Raw genomic sequence first — 20,604 nt, 5'->3', positions numbered from 1 at the left:
ATGCGGGTTCAGCAAATAAGAATTCTGATTGCCAGAAATAATGACATTTCTATAAAGCGGAAGGAATCAAAGCATGAATGGAAAGAATTCCGCTAAGACATATCCTTGGAATCTCCAACATACGGTAAAAAATAACAAATGTTCGTATTTTGAAGCATTGTAGACTAATGCCATCTGCGACAAAATAGACTACTCCACCCTCTTGAATGTACACACGTTTCGTTTGTCTATTCATGTCACACGTCGGATTGAAGATGTAAGAAGCCAAGAACAGCGAGAATCTCTCAAGAACAGCGAGAAATCCTGAGAACCATTTTTTGGAAAGTCCAATTTAGTATCATGTAAATCAACGACCTTGAGATAGGTAAGGTCAGGAGTGCGAATGTGCTCTTTAGTTGATCAATCTCAATTCGCTGAGTTTCAGGGGCATTTTAAAGCTTAAAAATAAGCTCGTTTTAACCCTTAATAGTGTCACTCAATCTCCGAAAATATAGTGGCCTTTTACATATCTATGTATGTTCAGAAACTTTTTTACGCTATTTACAAATTCCGACTTTAGTATATCATGATAGCTGTACATCGCAGATATTTTGATTGACTCCCCGTTGTAAGTTTAACGACTTAACTTACAACACTCAGTCTATCAACTACTTTTATTTCTGTAATATCATATGCGTTATGCTTTATCTACATTATTACTCTATCTGCTTTGTTTATTTTAATTTCATTGTGATAACTTTTAAGCCTATAGTTGATAGAATCGAGAGTGTTGCAAGTTCTAAATTTTATAACACATGGTTTACTTACTAAATACTCAATGTAAGGTTCTAATTTTTCAAAATCCGCATTAGCACTTCTTATGTTTACACACAAAATTAAATTCTTTTTCTTTATTGTGGGCTTTTTAAGCTTCTGAATATCATCTATTTTACATTCAAACTTTCTTATCTTTTAAAAATTACAGTTTTGATCCATTTTTATTTATTTCTTGCTTCTTAGAATATTTGCTAAATGTATGTCACTGAAGTGCAGTGAACTTCAAGACATTCCAGACCTTTTTATTACGATTCCTTTATCTACTGTTTTCCTTTTATGTCGATATATCTTGATAGTGTTGGTACAACGTTATAATCGGTAAGGTCGAAGTACTTTCTTATCTTGTAGAATTTCGCATTCGTCGCTGTCTGTCGACCCATGGCCTATGTTAAACTTTGTGTTACATTTGCTATTACTAAAGGCACAATTCAGACATTCAATTTTATTATTCTGATACTCTTTTGTTTTAAGATCCCTAGCATACGTAAGGCACAGTTATTTCTACATTTAGTGCCATTGTGGATAAATCTCCCACAATTAAAACAAGACCTGACATTAGGATAATCATATTTATATATTTATTATCGATTTGATCGATAATAAATAAATTCATTTATATGGTGGCGCAATTGTGAGAAGCGCCGGTTTGTCGCTCTCACTTTATCAAGTGATTAACTGAATATTTTTTTCGAATTATTCGCACACACCTGTCCGGGATTACTCGTCTTATTGTCGCCTGTCTGTGAACCTTAAAAGTTGCGAGGGTGAATAGAGGACGGCAGTCTGACGGTTGATTCTCTCTGAGGTAACCTCTCTGGCCGCATGGCCGCGCTCCACTGTACGCGCGACAAGCTGATGCCCGATACCGCCTCGTCGTTGCTCCAGTAATTTCGGTGCGCGAGAGACTCGGACTGGAGTCATTTCTCGATCGCGTCCTGTCTGAGAAATTGACTTTCCCGTTGAGTGCGTGTTTTGGTGTGGTGTTGCTGCTGCTGGGCGGATGCGGTCCGATTCGAGTGCTGCTGTGCCCCGTGTCCAGTCCGGCTTGAGCGAGTCTGACTCGGGAGCATCATCTAGGGCCCCCTCGCCGTCTGTTACGGGCTATCCCCAGAAAGTCAGCACTATTGGGGAAATCACGAAGCTGTCAGCGTGGCTAAAACGTGAGTTGCAGGCTGTCTCAGCTAGTGTCGAGGGCACCAACACTTCCCTGAAGGCTACTAATGCCACCCAGAGCACACTGGAGGCGAGGCTGCCTCCTTTGACACCAGGATTGCGAACAACTCCAGAGACATCGATGAGGTGAAGGCTAGGCTGGACAGCCTCTCGTCCCAGCTGGGTTCATCTTCCAGTGCACTTGGCGCAGGCTCGGCTGCTGATACTGCTGGTGCCTCATGAAACTGCTACTCTCGTGAAATTGTAGAGGGTGATGCTAGGTCTAATCTTGGGGTTTCCTCTACGCTGAACCGACTTAGGAGAGTCTGGAACGCGTTGCCTAGCAGTCTTAAAACATCTTCCTCAGTTGATGAGTTTAAAACTAGGGCTTTTCCATTTGTCACGAGCTTCTCCTGCTCGTCGTAGCTCTCCAACTCTTCTATGCTTATTCTTGTTTTCATCTTCCCTATCAGACTGCCAACGTACCAAGTAACTGCGTTCTACTTTTTACTTGAAAGTTACAATTTTACTACTATTATTATCAGTGCTGCGGAGAGCGTTCATGATCGGCTGCGCCTTAATTGCGCCACCTTGCGTACTTTTGTTTTTTACCCTTGTACTTTTTGCCCGTTTAATAATATAAATAAATAAATTTGACAGGCTTCTCAACCCTTTGCATAACATAAGATAACAATTCATGTACATGGAATACGAATAAAACTTAAAAATATAAGGTTAGTAAGCTGAGGAGATCTCTCATACGGCTAATTTAAAATTTAGGAGCGATAATTTGTTCAGGACCATATGAGGGAGCAGATTCCACTGCCTCGTCATACGGTTAACTAACATCTTCCCCACGTATACACCATGTTCTCGGGCATGTTCTCTCAGACCGTCATTCATGCCATAAACTTATAAAATGTTTGCTCGGCGTTCACTCATAAAACCTCTCGCTGTGACCGTTCGCTTTATGGGTTTAATCCGTCGCACGCTCTAATCCTCATGCTCACAACTGTCCCTCGCATATCCCTTGCAGGCTCTCTCTCTTTCTGTACGTGCATCTACTCCTTCTATATTAATCACGTATTAGAATGAGAGAAAGTACCTATAGCGCCTAAGTGAGTGATTTAGCGATCTTGACAAGAACTTGTCTGCAGGTAGCTGCAATCAATCAATCCTCGTACATTTTGAATGTGAGCATACAATGCAGCAAGCTAATCGTTTGAAACCGACAAGTATCCGCAATTCGACTGTACTCGTGGCAGAAAATATGCAATGGTCTTGCTAACTTTTAAGCCACATACCTCAGAAATGTGTGTTGAACCAATTCAATTTTGTCGATGAGTTAGTATGAGGACGATAAATCTGAGGGACATATAGCAAGTTGGAAAATACTAGAGATTGATAGAGATGAATTATAATGACACGATTTCTAAACTCGACTGTGAAACGCTTTACAAAACCGAGCATTTTGAAGGAACTAGACACGATCAAGACGATATGTTGTTCGAGAATAAGAGCCAAATCAAAGGTGATACCCCAGTCTTTTACACTTGATACTTTAAGAAGCGTATGTACCTTACAAATTTGATATGAAACAAAAAATCGTTTGTTTGTTTCTTATATGTTGACAAATGTCAGCGGACATCCTAATATTACTTTCTGTAGTTCAGTTCTACATTCGTGTAGGGGTTACAAATAAAGCATTTTTTTTTTTAATTACACAAACATCTGATAGTTTTCTCTTTAGCAGTCATATTTTGTAATAATATAGTAAGTGTTATAATCTTGATTCTGTACCAAAACGGCACTCATCACGCCACCTACTGGCTGATGGTGATTACGTGCAGCGGGATCTCAAACGAACGTGAGCGTGCCGCGCATGCCTTGAGCCTGTACTAAGCGCCGACTATACTGTATACTCTTCTCCAAGTAGAGACTATGCTGTTCTCTACTCTATATTCTCTCTTGATGATCAGACTTCAATGCGAGCAGACGTGCCGCCGACTATGGCATTGACACTCTATCAATAAACCTATTATTTGTTTAACCACCAAACCTCAGCGTCAATTATTAACCACAAAATCAAACATATGTGTTCTACTGATATTTTCTTTGTTTGAACAATCAATAATTAGTTAATCTTTCTTCTTGAAAACTCTCTTCATCCGTATTGTTTTATCTTTCATTGAATAGTGCTACACTATTTGATTCAACTTTTCAATTCTCTGATTAGAAGATTATAGTAAAAAAGAATGCAGAAACATGAAGAATAAAGCAAGGTACACGTTTTGGTTAAATGTAATTTTTGTCACTAGAAATAACTTCTGCAAAAAATTTAGTTCTAGCAGCAGGCATATCGTTCATCAGTTTTTCTAATAGTTCTCTTAGTAGATTTTTTTTTCAAGTTCCTTGTTTAATTCTCTTAGTGTTGTATCACGTTGCATGCTATCATCTAGAATTTCATCCTCATTTCGCTGAGTTGATTACCCAATTCTTTTTTTGAATACTTGACTTATTAAAAGTTTTGCCGCTTGCTTTTTAGATTAGGTCTAGATCCCCATGTTCCAAACAGATTCCTAGCACTTCACTTAACTTTATACCTTTAGTTTTTTTAAATTCTTTAGTATGATACATATTAAGCACACTACGGTTTTAACTTTTTGCTCTGGATGACATTTGTAAAATGATGACATTTGCTTTTGAAGAAGCGGCAAGCCTTTACTCTTGTTTGAATCTTTTTTTATACTTTTCACATAGCATCGATACTATGAGCACTAAAATGCTCTTATTGCTTCGAAAAAGTTATAAGACTTGATTTTTAGAAACTGCCTTTTCATATCGACATAAATATTTTTATGGTACAATGCATACTATTTCTGTTAATGAAAGAAATTGAGGAGGAAGAGTACACTAGCAAATAGTAGTATATGCTTTGGGTTCATTGTAAGGGTATACATAATTATTTATACAAGTATTGTTTTCATTATAAAAAATAGTTTCTTAGCTATGAATATTGATAAGTTATTAAATCAAATCGTTAAAAAATGCCCCATAAGGATGTAGATTACCTCGATTGATATTTCCAATTTTCTGATGGCAGTTGGCGAATTATAACAAACGTATTCGTAAGTACAACTTTCCAATTATAACTATATACTAGCTTGCTACGATAGACATACGATAGTACATTATGCAACAAGGGTCGAAAGTAGCAGATTTTTCCCGCTGGAGGGCAGTAAGCACCCGAGGGAAAAATCTTCTCGCGAGGGCAGTAATCACCAGCGGAAAAAATGTACTTTCGTCCCGTGTTGCATATAGTACTTTATTCCACTCTCGACTGAAATGGCTACTATTTGTCTCTGAAAATCTTTTGCTCCGCAAATTTTACTTTTGCCTCCCTGATTTTACTTTTGCCCCGCTAATTTTACTTTTGCCCCGCTGATTTTACTTTTGCCCTGCAAACAGGTTCACGGGAAAAATATGCTACTTTTGCCCCAATTTTCGGCGCAAAAACTGGCTATTTCGGTCGGGTGTGGAATAAAATGTTTTATTTACGTTAATATTGAAAAACACAATTCTGCGCTGTGAAAAAATAAAGTAAATTGCAGAGATTTTGCGATATCTTAGAAGCATATACCCTAAGGGCTTCAGATGAAGAACTGATTAAGTACTCCCGCAGCTGTACTGTTCTGAGAGCAAAACTCATAAGTGATTTCAGATTCTTTGAAGCTTCTACGAAGTAAAGTTATTAGACGATTGCTATTGTTGTTACATTCGCCATCAATAGATGTAAGACCAATGGTAGCTGAATTTACAAGATGAATAGTACATTATAAATCTAGGAAGTGAAAAAGAAGGTCAGTTCATAACACGTGTCAATTACCACCCGAGCCGAAGAGTATCAAACATGTGTTATAGGGTGACCCTCTTTTCTATCTTAGTGCATAAAAGATTTTTTTACACGCGCAAAAAAGTGCCTTTTTCATGCATCTACACCGAACGACAAGCTTCTTATTTTTAAAAGTTTTGACACCGCGAAAAATCTACACAAAAAAGTCCTACACACTTCACCAAAATAAGATTGCAAATATTATGTACAGATAAAAAATGTACACAAATATTTACTGTACAAAATTTCCCTACAAGCATTTTCGATTATTTTGCCACACATGTAAACCCTACACATCATATTAACTATTGTTGCAAAAATGTATAATAATTGGTTACAGGAGTGTAGTAGATGTAGTGTAGTGTAGAGTGCACCGGTTTAGTAAAATAAAAATGCGTGTAGGGAAATTTTGCGCAGTAAATATTTGTGTAAAATTATTATCTGTACAGAATATCTGTAAAGTTATTTTAGTGTAAAGTTTACGCTGTGTCAAAATTAAAAAAAAAATACAAAATTTGAAATACTTTGACAAATTATGTGATCTAATCTTGTATAAGAAAGGGGAAAACGACGTGCTTAAATCTCACTATCGCTAGGAATATCCCCCCGCCCTCCTAGTTCCACAATATACTGTTTCTTTTTTTGATTGAATTTATTTATATAATAATCACTCACGCGTATCCATTTATTCCACCATTTTTTGCCGAACGGTGCCAGTGATAGCGTAACCTACTATTAATCTTTCCAAATAATGGGCCAATAAACTTACAAAAATAGACTTTAAATTTGTTCAGTCACTTCAGTCTTGATTAATAGGTACAATAAATACGAAAATCCATTGTGTATTATAAAAATATATCTATCTCATAAATATTGTTAAGCTTGGTCATGGTTTTGCGGATTTTTGAATTAATTATGTTTGTTTTTTTTTGTGCATAGCGATATAAATGAATATAAATAATAACAAAGGGAATAATACCGAATCGTTTAGCCTTGGGTTACCTTTAATTAGAATTTTCAGCAAATTTCCGGAATTTCTGAATAAAAAGTCATAAGTGCCTTTACAAGCACGTCATGGGTGCACCTACCCTCTGGCCACTGGACACACACTGAAACATAAAAATAATATTGATATACTATGATAAATATTCGTTTGCACAATGTTGTATATTAAAGCAACATAACACTTTTTAGTAGCTCAGTAATAAATCTTGGAAGAAATCTAGCAAGAAATTGTGCATAACACTATTAGAAAATCCTGCATCAAAATCTTGCTTGGAATCTTATAAATATTTCTGTGAACTTCCGGAAAACACGAAAGATATCTTGCAAAATAGGCAGTGGAATGAAAAAAAAATTATTTACAACTTAACCATGATAAACACTTTGCCATTAAAAACTGAACTAAAGTGAACTAATAGTATATTAAGATGCGAGTGCGTAAAGTATGTGATTTTCGCACGAGCGCATTTTGTCAAAAAAGCGAGTATGATGATTACCTACACGCACGCTACGCAACTAGGAGAAATCAAATTTCGCACACAGTGTCAAAAAGTTTTTTCTCTCCGATATTTTATTCTCGCACTTGTGTTTAAAAACTCTAATAATAGGTTAGTTGTAGTAGACTGTTCCTCAAACTTCGAGTAGGAGTCTCATGAAAGACAGTAAGGAGCAGTTCCACAACTTTGGGGTCACTGCTGCATGAATCTTTTTTCAGTGCATAATGATGCTCCAGTAATTACTATAAAACATCGTTACGATCAATTAAGTAAAAAATGCAAGTATTAACTTAATTTTTAACATCAAAGGGGAGCGCAGTACTCGGAAAAAACATTAACCCATTAAAAACCAGGCAAAACCTGGCAGAGATATCGAGAAATGAACTGTGCCATCCTTTGCATAACAAAAAAAAATACCCGTGTTTTTTCTTTTGTCGATCATAATTGTTTATAACAAATTATTTAAACAAATAACCCAAAATGTTGTAATTTTGCAAAACTGAATACGGATATCGATTCTACGGGCAAAAACACGACAAAAACCTATGTAACGTTTTTTTGTCAGAGTTCAATTTGTTAGTGTAAAATACCTATAAACAATCGTACTCTGGGAAGGGGGCATTGACCATGCCAAATACCATGCAAAATATGGCAGAGATATCAAGAAACGAACTGTGCCATCCTTTGCATAACCAAAAATAAAAGTACCCGTGTTTTTTCTTTTGTCGATTACAATTGTTTGTAACAAATTATTTAAACAAATAACCCAAAATGTCGTAATTTTGCAAAACTGAATGCGGATATCGATTCTACGGGCAAAAACACGACAAAAACCTTTGTAACGTTTTTTGTCAGAGTTCAATTTATTAGTCTAAAACAGGAACAAACTTTTCACATGTAAATCATCCTTCTCATCCGTCTTAGATGTAGACCTGCGGAATACCGTAGTGTTGCATGCTACAATTGGATGAGCTTATTTTTTTCAAAACCTTCCGTGTTAGAGATCACGTTTGAGTGGCAGGCTGACGGTGGTACATCAATTGAAAAAAAATGATCTTTCGAAACGAGACTTTAGGAATAGAACTTTTCATAAAAATAGATCACATTATTCTGTGTCGATAACGCAATTAATAATGTCGAGACGGAGAGTTAGGGATCTATCTGATTTAGTTGAGGATTCTGACATTGACGAAGATCAATATGTCGATATAGCATTTGTTCCTGCTGATCATGAAAGTTCAGATGGAGATTCGGATGTTGATCTAGAAGAAGATATAACATCTCATGATCTTCCTACAGGTTCTTACGAACATGTGAAAAGTACTTACACAAGTACTCAAAAATTGTTGGAGCCGAATCATATTTACGATTGGGAACACGATACTCTGGATAATATATCTCCTGATATCGAGGACAACTCCAATCAGTCAGCTATTTCTCCATTGTTTTTTTAAAAATTCCTTAGAATTATTCGAGATATTCTTCTCGGAATCGATGAAGAATCATGTTGTGGAATCTACTGCTGAGAAACATTTCGATTTGTCTAAAAATGATCTAGAAAGATTTATTGTAATCATAATGAACTATTTTCAATTCTAGAAAATGTCTTTATGATTATTGGTGAACAAAACTAATCCTAGAGTGTCCAATCATTACCGAACTTATGACGAGAAATAAATTTGTTACCGTCAAGAAGAATATTCGATTTTACAAACATCAAGATGAAAATCCAACTGACAAAGTTTGGAAAGTAAGAACGATGTATGACATGTTCCGTGACAATTGCATGCAATTCGGTTTCTTCGACTATAACCTATCGGTAGATGAGGTAATGGTGAAATATTTCGTTAGATTTGGTATCAAGCAGTGTATCAGGAATAAGCCTATTAGGTTTGGAATAAAGATGTGGGCACTTTGTTCTTCTGATGGATACATCTATGACATTGATATTTACACAGGTAAATCAGGGAATAACACACAAAATATTTTAGCTTCTGTTGGATTGGGTTCAAGAGTAGTAATACAATTACTTTCTACTTTGTTAGAAGGAACCGAAAAAGAAGATTTGACGTGTACTTCGACAACTTTTTCTCTAATCCAGACCTAATGATACATTTGAAGAAGAATGGTTTATCATCAACAGGCACTGTCCGGCAGAATTGCGTGAAAGAGAAGGTCGAACTGCCAGAAAAAGCTGAAAGAGGAACCACTATTTCTAAGCATGAAGCAAATTCAGGGTTGAATTTCATTACGGTAATGGATTCCAAACCCGTATCGATTCTCTCAACTAAATATGGGGATGAAACGAAAGTGGCAATGCAAAGATGGCAGGAATCGTCGAAAAATTCCATTCTTTTCCCTCATTCTTTTTTCATGTACAATCAACATATGGGTGGTGTCGATCTCTACGATCAACACTGTAATGCTCTGATGCCTTCGATAAGAGGTAAAAAATGGACATGGTGTCTTTTTATGCGACTTATTCAAGCATCTTTAGCGAACGCTACGGTGATTTACAATAAACTCCATCCGGATGAAAAGAAAGGTTCCAAAGATATTGTTCAAGAAGTTTGTGAATATTACATTCAGAAACTATCATCAGTACGTATTCCCAGGGAAAAGAGGAAGCCTGAAAATTCTTCAGAACACATCCTGAAACAAGGAAGTATGAAAAAATGCGGGATAGGTACGTGTTCGACGAGAACTGAATGGTTCTGTACGAAATGTTGCAAACCTATTTGCAGAAAACACAAAGAAGATCACGGCAATGAGTCATACTTGGGTTCATAACTCGGAAACTTATTGAAACTTTTACTACTTTGCGCACGATTGTTTATCCTTATTTTACACTAACAAATTGAACTCTGACAAAAAAACGTTACATAAGTTTTTGTCGTGTTTTTGCCCGTACAATCAATATCCGCATTCAGTTTTGCAAAATTACAACATTTTTAAATTACAACAGTTCGTTTCTCGATATCTCTGCCAGGTTTTGCCTGGTTTTTAATGGGTTAAATACGACTTCGGGCAATGTCAACTTACATACTTTAACATAGGTACTTAAAGTTTTTTTTTTCTGTGCTAGTTTGTCAGATTTAATGAAAATATAGCCGTCAGCATTAAGCGCTGCAAATTTTCTTCTCGCTCTTTTTAGGCACCACCTCGACACCGAAGTGCCTTATAGTCTCGTCAATGAAAAATGTGTGAAATGCGATATCTCACGCAATTTTCGACCGATCGGGCTAAAATTTTGAGAGGAGTCTCCTCTCACACAAACCTAAAAACCACTGCTAATTCTTTGGCACTTAGCTTGCTCCAACAAAATTTATAGTTTCAATAAATAAAATATTGTTTAAATATACAGTATATTAATGATTTTTAAAATACTTTCAATCTTAATTAATTTACTGAAAGAGCACCCGTCACAATATCAAATCATATAATTTTCATGAAAAATTTTAAAGCTCAATTTTTTAAATAGCATAGGTTCCTCATAACCTCATAAAATCATGAATTTTCTTAAAACATTCTGGACTTCAGTTATAAGGTTTAACAAAAATAGTAATTTTCACTTATACAGGGTATACAGGGTGAGAAACAAAGTATTTGAATCTTAATACCTCTTAAACTAATTAGTTTCATAAGCTGCAAAAAAAAACTTAGTCTAAGTAAGCAAAAGATTTTCGACGATCAAAGCTCACCCCATTTATGGAACAAAATTGTGTCCACTTTTCACGAAAATCGTTTGTTTTTGTGATACGATTGACACAAGTCAGGGGTGAAAAAACGTTGTCCAAACATTTTATTCTCCTTTAGAATAATTGTTACCGAAAATTAAAATAATTTTCATCCGGCATTTTTTTTTACCTTTTCACCCCCGCACCCCTATTTCCACCCTTAAAATGGGGGATGATCGCAGCACGGTTATCGAGTTTGAATGGACACGAAAACCACTTGCGAATTTTTTCACCGTTTTTATAAAATTTTTTTAAAGCCTCGTTTTATAATGTTCACCCCCCTCCCCCAACATAAGGGATGATGATCAAGTGGATCTAGCTGTAGCTAGCTGCAAAATTTGCTTATCGCGCACCGTTCTAAAGTGTGATAGAATCACTTTTCAAGATTCTATCTCGCAAAAGAAACAATGAGATTGCCGGAGAACAGCACGTAAAAAGAGCCCCGTTACTTACGGCGCGTATGAGCAGCCCCCCCGCGCTTGAACACTATCAATTCCTGCCTAATCGAATACTTTAAAGTTGTCTGGGATGTCTACTTATTGACTCGCGCGCTGAATTGTCTGGTTTTTAAACTAGCTCTGTAAGTAACTGTAAGTAACTGTAAGTAACTGCTTTTAAAGTAGCTGCTTCTTGCTACTCGTAAAAGGGATCTGGTTGTTGGGCGATTTTCTCGACTACTTGCTTTCTGACACGCTTTCTGGAGTATCTGCTCTCTGACGCTTTTTCTGGAGCAGCTGCTTTCTGGAGTAGCTGCTTTCCAAGACTTTTTCTGGAGTAGCTGCTCCTGAAGAAATTTTCTGGAGTAGCTGCTTACCGAAGCGATTTTCTGGAGTAGCTGCATTCTGAGACTTTGTCTGGACTAGCTGCTTCTCGTTCTCGACCGTCGATATAGAAATAAATTGCTTCACTCGGATCATTGCCAAAGAAATCGTAAAACTTGATTTTACTGTTACAAATATTTCTACCGAAGTCGAGGAATCGTAAATATATTACATCTCTTGCAAAAAATTAGAACATAAATCATACACTCGATCATAATTTTTCAAAGTTAGTGGATGATTAAGTTATTATTTGTAAGAGGAGGAGGTGACGGTCCAAGGAGCGTTTCATATATACTACATAGTGGCCTTCGTCTAGCAACAGTTTTACTTGGCTTTCGCCTTGTGTTTTCCTTTTTTCTCTTTGTCATTTTTAACCTTCTTAAAAATGGTCCTTTCATAGATGTTTACTGCACACCAACCATCCTCCGATATCAGCATAGCCGTCATCATTGACGCAGGTGTCACTCTAATCTGAAGGTAACACTCGAGTTCTTCTTGTTCCATTTCGTATCGTGAACAGTCACAGAAGATATGCTCTGCATCTTCATTTGCTTCCAGACATACTGGACTATTCAAGTTGTCCTCTATCTTGGAGCGGTGTAAAAAACTGCGTAAGGTAGTAATTCACTTCCCCGTGTTGTCTTTTGGTCCAGTAAACAATTCTTGGTATGAGCCAGTGCGCCCATCGCCCCTTTTCCCATCGTCTTTGCCACTCAGCTAGGGTTTGTTTCTTCGCGGATTTCCAAACTTTCTTTTGAGTATTTGTCACCACACCGGCTTTCTTCGTATATATTCTTTCTTTCTATTGCTAGCAGGTTAATAGGCGAAATAACGCACACTGCATCTTCTGATACTGTTCGGTAGGCAGGAGCGACCCGCAATGCACTTCTTCTATAAACTGTTAACAGCTTTCGTGCGTAGGACTTCACCAACATGGCGTTTGCCCATATTGGGGCACCGTAGAACTTAAGCTAGTTCACCGACTGTAGTGGTGCTCAATTAGAGTTTTTATTGGAAAATTCCTTTTTTAGGATATTATAGTGCTATCTAATGTCAAAACCTTACAATTCATAGTATCAAACATTAGAATAGTGATATAAATTGTTTAGAGTATAAAATACTCTCAAAACTTGTAAGAGAGAGGTTAACTGTGCACCTATATAGATATACTGATAGCATGGGATGACAACTTTGAATTCTTGTCTTCAAAATATCTTAAAAAAAGCCTCGTTTGCCCTATTTAACTTTTTCTCTATGAGATACATTGCTATTTTACACCATAAGCTAGTTTTTTTAAAAATATTCTAAGAAAACTCGCTTCACTATTCAACTAAACGTCCTCAAAATTCGGACTCGGTATAAACTTCCCATGTTAAAATACAAAATTTGAAGGTTCAATATCTCTAAAAATAATGTTGCTTGGGGGGTAAAAAAATACCACGCTGTAGAGAACACTTAATTGAACATGTAAACAGAGTTTGAGCGCTATCCTAAGAAAATAAATATTCCGGTGAACTATCTTAATTGATGTAGTTACACTGGCTAGGAGTAACCATCGACTCTGCGTTGGTCCACCTACATTTATCATTAGTCGCGATAGTGTAGCACCGGCTTTTGCTGCATTATTGCTCACCCTCGCGAGATGCTGCTTAACTGCTTAATCGTTAGTCTGGGGTCCACGGTGATTCCCAGGTACTTAATGGTCAGCTGAGAGTGTGTCGGCTTTCGTGTCCGTCCACTGTCAGTGTTTTTGTCTCTAATTTCGTTCTACTAGATATAAGGATACCCTCCGTTTAATGGCTAGCAAGCTCAAGTCCAGTCTGCTTTAGCCAAACGTAGATTATATCTACTGACTCGTTAGCGCCTTGTGTCACCTCTTTGTTTTGCTTTGCTACTACCACTACTGCAATGACATCTGCGAATCCTACAATTGTTGCCCCTTCGGGTAGTCTAGCCTAAGTAATCCGTCGTACATCATGTTCCACAATGATGGGCCAAGCACTGACTCTTAAGGGACCCCTCCGGTTACTTTATAGCTTTTCGTGCCGTTCTCTGTGTCATACAATAGCGTTCTATTCTTAGGTAGTCAGACATAATCCTTCTTATATATTGATATTCTGCTAGTCCACCTGGTTCTTTAATGATTTAGTCTATTCAAACGCCGATTATGCGCTTTAAAATCTATGTGTTTGTGTGTGCGTACATGCTTCTACTCAGTGGATGTTAATCTACCAAGTCTCATTTTCTTTGCTTTGCTGAAAACAGTCCGTTTTTAGGCACTCGCCCCGTATAAAGAGTTTCGAAGAAACCTCTTATACCCAAGGCGAAAGTCTATCGAATTTGAACAAAATTGTTTTTATTTTCCAATTCTTACTCTGCCATTTAAAAAAATTCTTTTTAAAAAGTATTCTGGCTATTTTGTAGAAAATTTAAATTTTAAACAAATTGACAATATTCAAATATTCTAAATACTCAATTAAAAAAAGTTTTGATAGTAACGAAGCCTAATTCACCAAAAATTAGGATTCCTTCTATGCGCAAAGACCTAATGTTCATAAGAAGTGACCTTATATTACACATCATACTTGCTCAAACAAACTTTCTTCAGTCAAACTCACTATGTATATCAAATATACAGGGTGAGTCATTTTAATCTTTAATCTCAATTATCTCGTTGGCAAAGCATGCCAGCGAAAAAAGTTTCGGGTAAAAGTTTTAGGATTTTTCCCTGGCTATCTGATGATGACCTTGACAATGTCATTGAGCGTGACCTTCAAGGTCATTTGAAGGTCAATTCGATTTTTTCAAATAGAAACCCCTACTTTTGGCACCAGAAATGGAAAGAGCGGGAAATTTTACGTTTGAATATGACCTTGCCTTGACCTTGAATTCAATGGTCAAGGTCATTGGTCATGCCGATAACAGTACAACTGGTTAGCTGAACTCGAATGCATTCAAGGAGAAAATGTTACCCACAAAAGTTTTCAGTTTTCTCCCCGGCTGACGAATGGTCATCTTGACCCTGTCGTTAAACAGGATCTTCAAGGGCATTTCAAGGTCAAGTTGATTTTTTGAAATGGAAACCCCTACTTTTAGCCCCATAAATGAAAAGAGAGTGACATGCGTTCAAAAATGAAAAAATTTTCAATATTTCCAGAAATGTTCAATATTTTCTAAAATTTTCAGTTTTCAAAAATTTTCAAAGTCATTCCATTATTTTGTATTAGTGTCAATTTTCAAAATTCTTGATGTAGTTAAGTCATTCCATTATTTTGTATTAGTGTCAATTTTTGAGAGTGAACTACTCTTAACAGTTATGTAGATAGCAAATTAGTGCAGAAAAGCTTAATCGTGTTTTTTACTTCTTGTAAATCGATAATTATTATTGAAAAAAATCTGTTTCCCTGTTTACTGGTCTGTAACAAATTATTTTGATTTTGATCATGGCTGATTATGGTCCCAACGAAATCGTTGATATGATCATGATTTTGGGAGACAGTCGAAATAATTATGCAGCAGCTGCCAGACTTTATGCTGAACGCTATCCCAATAGGAGACACCCAAGTAATGTTACTATTCAAACCTTAACTCAGAGAGCTCGAAATGGAGCTTTTGTTCGTCAACGCCGTCATCATGAATACGACGAAAACGATCCTCGTGTTATTACCATTCTAGCGATTATTCATCTTGATCCTCACATTAGTACTCGACAAATAGAAAGAGAAATAGGTATACCTCAATCAACAGCATCCCGAATATTGAGAGCGAGAAGATATCATCCTTATCACATAACATTAACACAACAGTTAACTCCAAATGATATAATTTTGCGAGTACGTTTTTGTCGATGGGCAATACGAATGATTCAACAAGATCAAGACTTTTTCAGGCACGTTCTTTTTTCAGATGAATCAACATTCAGAAACACTGGAGAATTGAATAGACATAATTGCCATTATTGGTCAGATGAAAATCCTCATTGGTTCAGGCCCATAGACAATCAACACCGCTGGAATGTTATGGTCTGGTGTGGAATCATCAATGGCTATTTGATTGGTCCTTATTTCTTTGAAGAGAACGTGAATGGGGTAAACTTTTTGAGATTACTTCCAGACATTTTACCTGAATTACTAGAAAATGTAGACCTAGCCACAAGGCTAAGAATGTGGATCCAATTAGATGGAGCACCACCACATTATGCACGCATTGTTCGTGATTATTTAAACACCCGCTACAATGGCAGGTGGATTGGGCGAGGTGGCCCAGTTGCCTGGCCCCCTCGTTCACCTGATTTAACCCCTCCCGATTTTTACTTATGGGGATATCTTAAGAATGTTGTTTATGCTCAACGGCCAACAACGCGAGATAATATGATCGAACGCATTCGTACAGCTTGTGCAGCAATCCCTCGAGATGTTCTACTTAGAACCATAAGACAATTCAGAGCTCGACTTGATCTTTGCATCCAACAAAACGGCGGTAATTTCGAACAATTAATCAATGGTTAACTCCAGTTAACATTCCATAAAAATACCAAAAAAATAACAAAAAGGGAAAAAACAAAAAAAAACAAATAAAAAAAATACAAAAAAAAATAAAACAAAAAACAAAAAATGGGATGCTAAATCCTTTTGACAACCTCCTGGATGGTGCATCCTGGGTTCGGCTGATGTCAAAGGTAATTTCCGCACAAAAGATGATTTGTTTCTAAAATCACATGTTCGAACGTAAAATTTCCCGCTCTTTCCATTTCTGGTGCCAAAAGTAGGGGTTTCTATTTGAAAAAATCGACTTGACCTTCAAATGACCTTGAAGGTCATGCTCAATGACATTGTCAAGGTCATCATCAGATAGCCAGGGAAAAATCCTAAAACTTTTACCCGAAACTTTTTTCGCTGGCATGCTTTGCCAACGAGATAATTGAGATTAAAGATTAAAATGACACCCTGTATAATATTCTACATGATCACCATGTATATGGATCTTTAGACATACTTTTGTAGAATAGAGGTAGAAACTGACATAACTTGGTAAACTTTTTACTCTTACGTGATCCGAACACTTGAACTTACAGTATAGCGTCATAGTTTATATATTTATTTTTCTAAAGGCCTACTTTTTTCTTCTCCTACTTCCTTTTACCTCTTTTTTTACTAAACCTTCTTTTTCCTCTGTGTTCGTGAATTTTGTAATCCTTTTACATTTTTATCACTCATTTTTCTAAAGCATTTGCATTATCACAATATATTATTGCAGGGCCCGTATCCTGTAAGCCTGTAGACGGTTGTGGCTTATCATTGTCGACCACAAAATTTGTGCTACTCTGCAAATCAAATCCACCTTAAAATTTTGTGGTACGACACAACACGTCTGTGGCTGACAGCAGCAAGTCACTTATATTGCTTTCATCACCATTTATATATCTTCCTATATAATATAGTTACTTTGGCTATACTCCCCCCCCCCCACCTCCCCCCACAAAATAACGTAAAAATCGTTTATTTTTATGTTATTTTCAAACATTTGCATGCTCTCCCCCACACAGAAATTACACGAATTTGGTATGATAAACTTACTCAAAATGCACTGTTAGTTTATTTTCAGTAAAATCTTCTGCAGAAAAAATGTTTGTATTTATTCCATATATCATTACCTTAAATATTTTCTGAAAGTAAAAACCATGTAGAAAACTGTCTTAACTGAATTGGTAACATAACAGTCCTTGCTCTTGAGAATCATGTTCTAATAAACCCATCACAATAGCAGTGTCTTTGTATGTACTGTAATTTATGTCTTTCGTGATCTTAAAGTGAAACTACATTTAATATACCAATTGTAACATTTTTCTTTACATTTTTTCTCTTTTGCCATATTTTTTTTTTTTTGTCTTATTAAATGTATATAATGTTCTGGAATATTTACGTACTTTAAAGATTTTGCAAAATCATCAATTTTATTTAATTCAAACCAAGCTGTTAATGGTGTTTGCCGACTGTTTATTGCACTTTTAATTTTAGTCATTTCAAATATGTTATAATTTTTGTGTTTTTCATATACAGACATATTGTTAACTCTATGACTTCTAATACAGATCAGAAATTTTTGAAATCGCCAAACTGCTTGCATTGGATTAAGATATCTACCATTAACATAAATTGTAATTTTGTCAAGTTTTTCTCGATTACAATCACCATTTTGACATTTTTGAATTTTGACAAATGCTCTGTCACTACCTTTGTGAATATACTTATAGATATATTTTATACTCTAAATAGATGCACAAAATTTAACATTTAAGTGGCATTTGTATGTCATTAACAACAATTTATTATATGGTACAACCATTAAATTATCAACTGGAATTTCTTCTTTATTTTTAGTTCTATAAACATGATTTTCAAAACTATTGTCTGTTCTTTAATAATAAGGACAATCATCTTGTTTTATTATTGTTACATTAGCAAAAGGTTTTAGAAATCGTTTATTGCATTCATATTTAGGATTCTTAAGACACGGACTTTTTCCATCGTGAGGTCCATGAAGCATATGTTATGAAGCATAGCATATGAATAATTAATTTCTTAGGTTTTTCATTATTTGAAATTATTTCAGCGGATATAAATTTATCAATACGTTCTGTGGTTATTAATGTGTTGTCAGGATGTAATGTTATTAAAATATGTGCACGTGGTGAACCTCTTTTTTGAAATTCAATTGTATATAAGCTAATATTTACAAAAAATTTGTTGTCCGTTATATCATTCATAATTGATTGTAATTTTGTGTGAAATAGTCCAACGGTGATATTCGGTATATCATTTGGAGTTGTTTTTTTTTTTGGAAATTTTCTCAAAATTTCATCATTACCACGACGGTCTGCTCACGTTCAAACTTATGCGTAAATTTATAATTTGTCCGTCGATCTCTGACCTTTTCTCTGTTATAACACTTATTTTATAATCTGCGTAATCACAGACCTATACATGACCTATACAGCACCTGGCGCACTCGAACTTTGTGCTCTTTTCGACCTTACCTAGATTAAAGCGCGCATGGAATCTTCTCCCGCAACGTATCACTGTCATCGAGCAGTTATCCGAATTTAAATCTAACCTCAAATCATTCATGTCAGCATTTAGTTAGTAAACTCTGTTATAATATTGTTCGTTATCTTTTATACATGTAAATGAACCTAAATTTGTACATTTTTGTAAGGGCATTTATGCCCGTTAATATAATAATAAATAAATAAATAAATAAAATTAATTTTAATTTTTTCTATTTTGGATTGCACGTTACGGTTATAAGTAAATCTGGTCTTCCACATTTTCTCATTATAGTCATTGAATCCTGATAATGTTGTTGCATATATCTAGGACCTCCGATGTTTGTTGATAGTAGTATATAGAAATTTATATTTTTTTTTTCAAAATTATTAAAAATATTTGAAGAACTATTGACGACTGCATCTAACAAACCTTAATAACATTCTATTCCTATTTCTTTTTGATTATTTCTTAAAAAGTTTAAGTGATTGATTTCTATCATTGCATAAATGTGTATAAAAAATTTTTAAAACATTGTCCTGCATACAACAAAGAACAACAAATTTTTTTATTTGGTCTAAGCAAGTCTATATGAATAATCCCATATAGACCCCAACAGATTCGCTAGATTCAATAATATTGTTGAAAGATTATAAAACCTTGCCAAGCTTTTGGAGCAATATTGCTGTGGGCAGCTATGTCCGTTCTACCATTGCAAGTTCACCTGGTCTGGGCCGGCTCGTATACAGCACCCGATATCGTTAGAACATTGTCTCAAGGTTGCATAACTAGATACCGCAATATTACACAATGGCATAATAATCTTGATCCGACTATTGGAAAACATTGCTACCAGATTAAACAATATTATATAAGTATTTAAAAATTTTCTCATTGGTATAAATATTTTTTTTATAAATGCAAAATTATTTTAGATAATTTAACAATATTTATTAAATATTGAACTATCTAGTGAGAATGTCGTCTAATAGTCGGAGTAACATTATAATGCCCCTATGCAATGTTGCCAAATTTTGTATTGCAATCTTGAGACAATATTGGGTGCTGTAGACAGGCCGGCCCAGACCAGGCGAACTTACAATGGTAGAATGGACATAGCGGTCCACAGCAATATTGCTCTAAAAGCTTAGTTCGGTTTTATACTCTTTCAACAATATTATTAAACCCAGCGAATCTGTGAACGCAACATTTAAGCAATATTGCTGAAAGGTTGGGGTCTATATGGGATATTGCAAAAGTGTAAGATTTTCTGTAACACGTGCATGATGATTCTTAAAGTAATTAGTACTCCATCACAAATCACCTAGCGGAAACGATATTGCGAAAACCATAGGATTGACGAATTGCGATAATTTATTTAAATATGTATTTTGTGGGTGATTTTCTGGTAATTCTTTAGGGTATATACAGAAGATCGTAATTTTCTGTAAAACCTGAATCTGTAACAATAATTGCACAATACACGGCGGTGACTGGTTTGTCATACACATGTTTTTCTTTTCCGTCTTCTCGTAACAAGCTATTTTGTAATTCGGGAGATTTTAAATATTTGAAATTTGGTGGAAATGTTTATAATTTTTTGGTATGGGATTATTTTTTAAAATATTCGTCAGAGTTTCG

General features: G+C 35.6%; 1 protein-coding gene across 18 annotated transcripts in view; it reads right to left on the bottom strand.

The window, feature by feature from the left end:
• The window catches only part of LOC100113919 (RNA binding protein fox-1 homolog 1-like), a 371,748-nt gene that overhangs the window by 168,255 nt on the left and 182,889 nt on the right, over positions 1-20,604 (bottom strand). For 14 of the 18 annotated variants that reach the window (XM_032601587.1, XM_031925312.2, XM_031925321.2 and 11 more), the window contains one exon: positions 6,949-6,969. The exons of the other annotated variants lie outside the window; for them this stretch is intronic. In XM_032601587.1, the coding sequence (XP_032457478.1) occupies positions 6,949-6,969 (21 nt within the window). The remainder of the gene's footprint in view (positions 1-6,948; positions 6,970-20,604) is intronic. 18 annotated transcript variants of the gene reach the window in all.

This window comes from Nasonia vitripennis, assembly GCF_009193385.2.
Source record: "Nasonia vitripennis strain AsymCx chromosome 2 unlocalized genomic scaffold, Nvit_psr_1.1 chr2_random0009, whole genome shotgun sequence".
NCBI classification, from domain to species: Eukaryota; Metazoa; Arthropoda; class Insecta; order Hymenoptera; family Pteromalidae; genus Nasonia; species Nasonia vitripennis.
The sequence above is the reverse complement of the archived record's forward strand: the minus strand, read 5'-3'. Positions and strand labels throughout refer to the sequence as shown.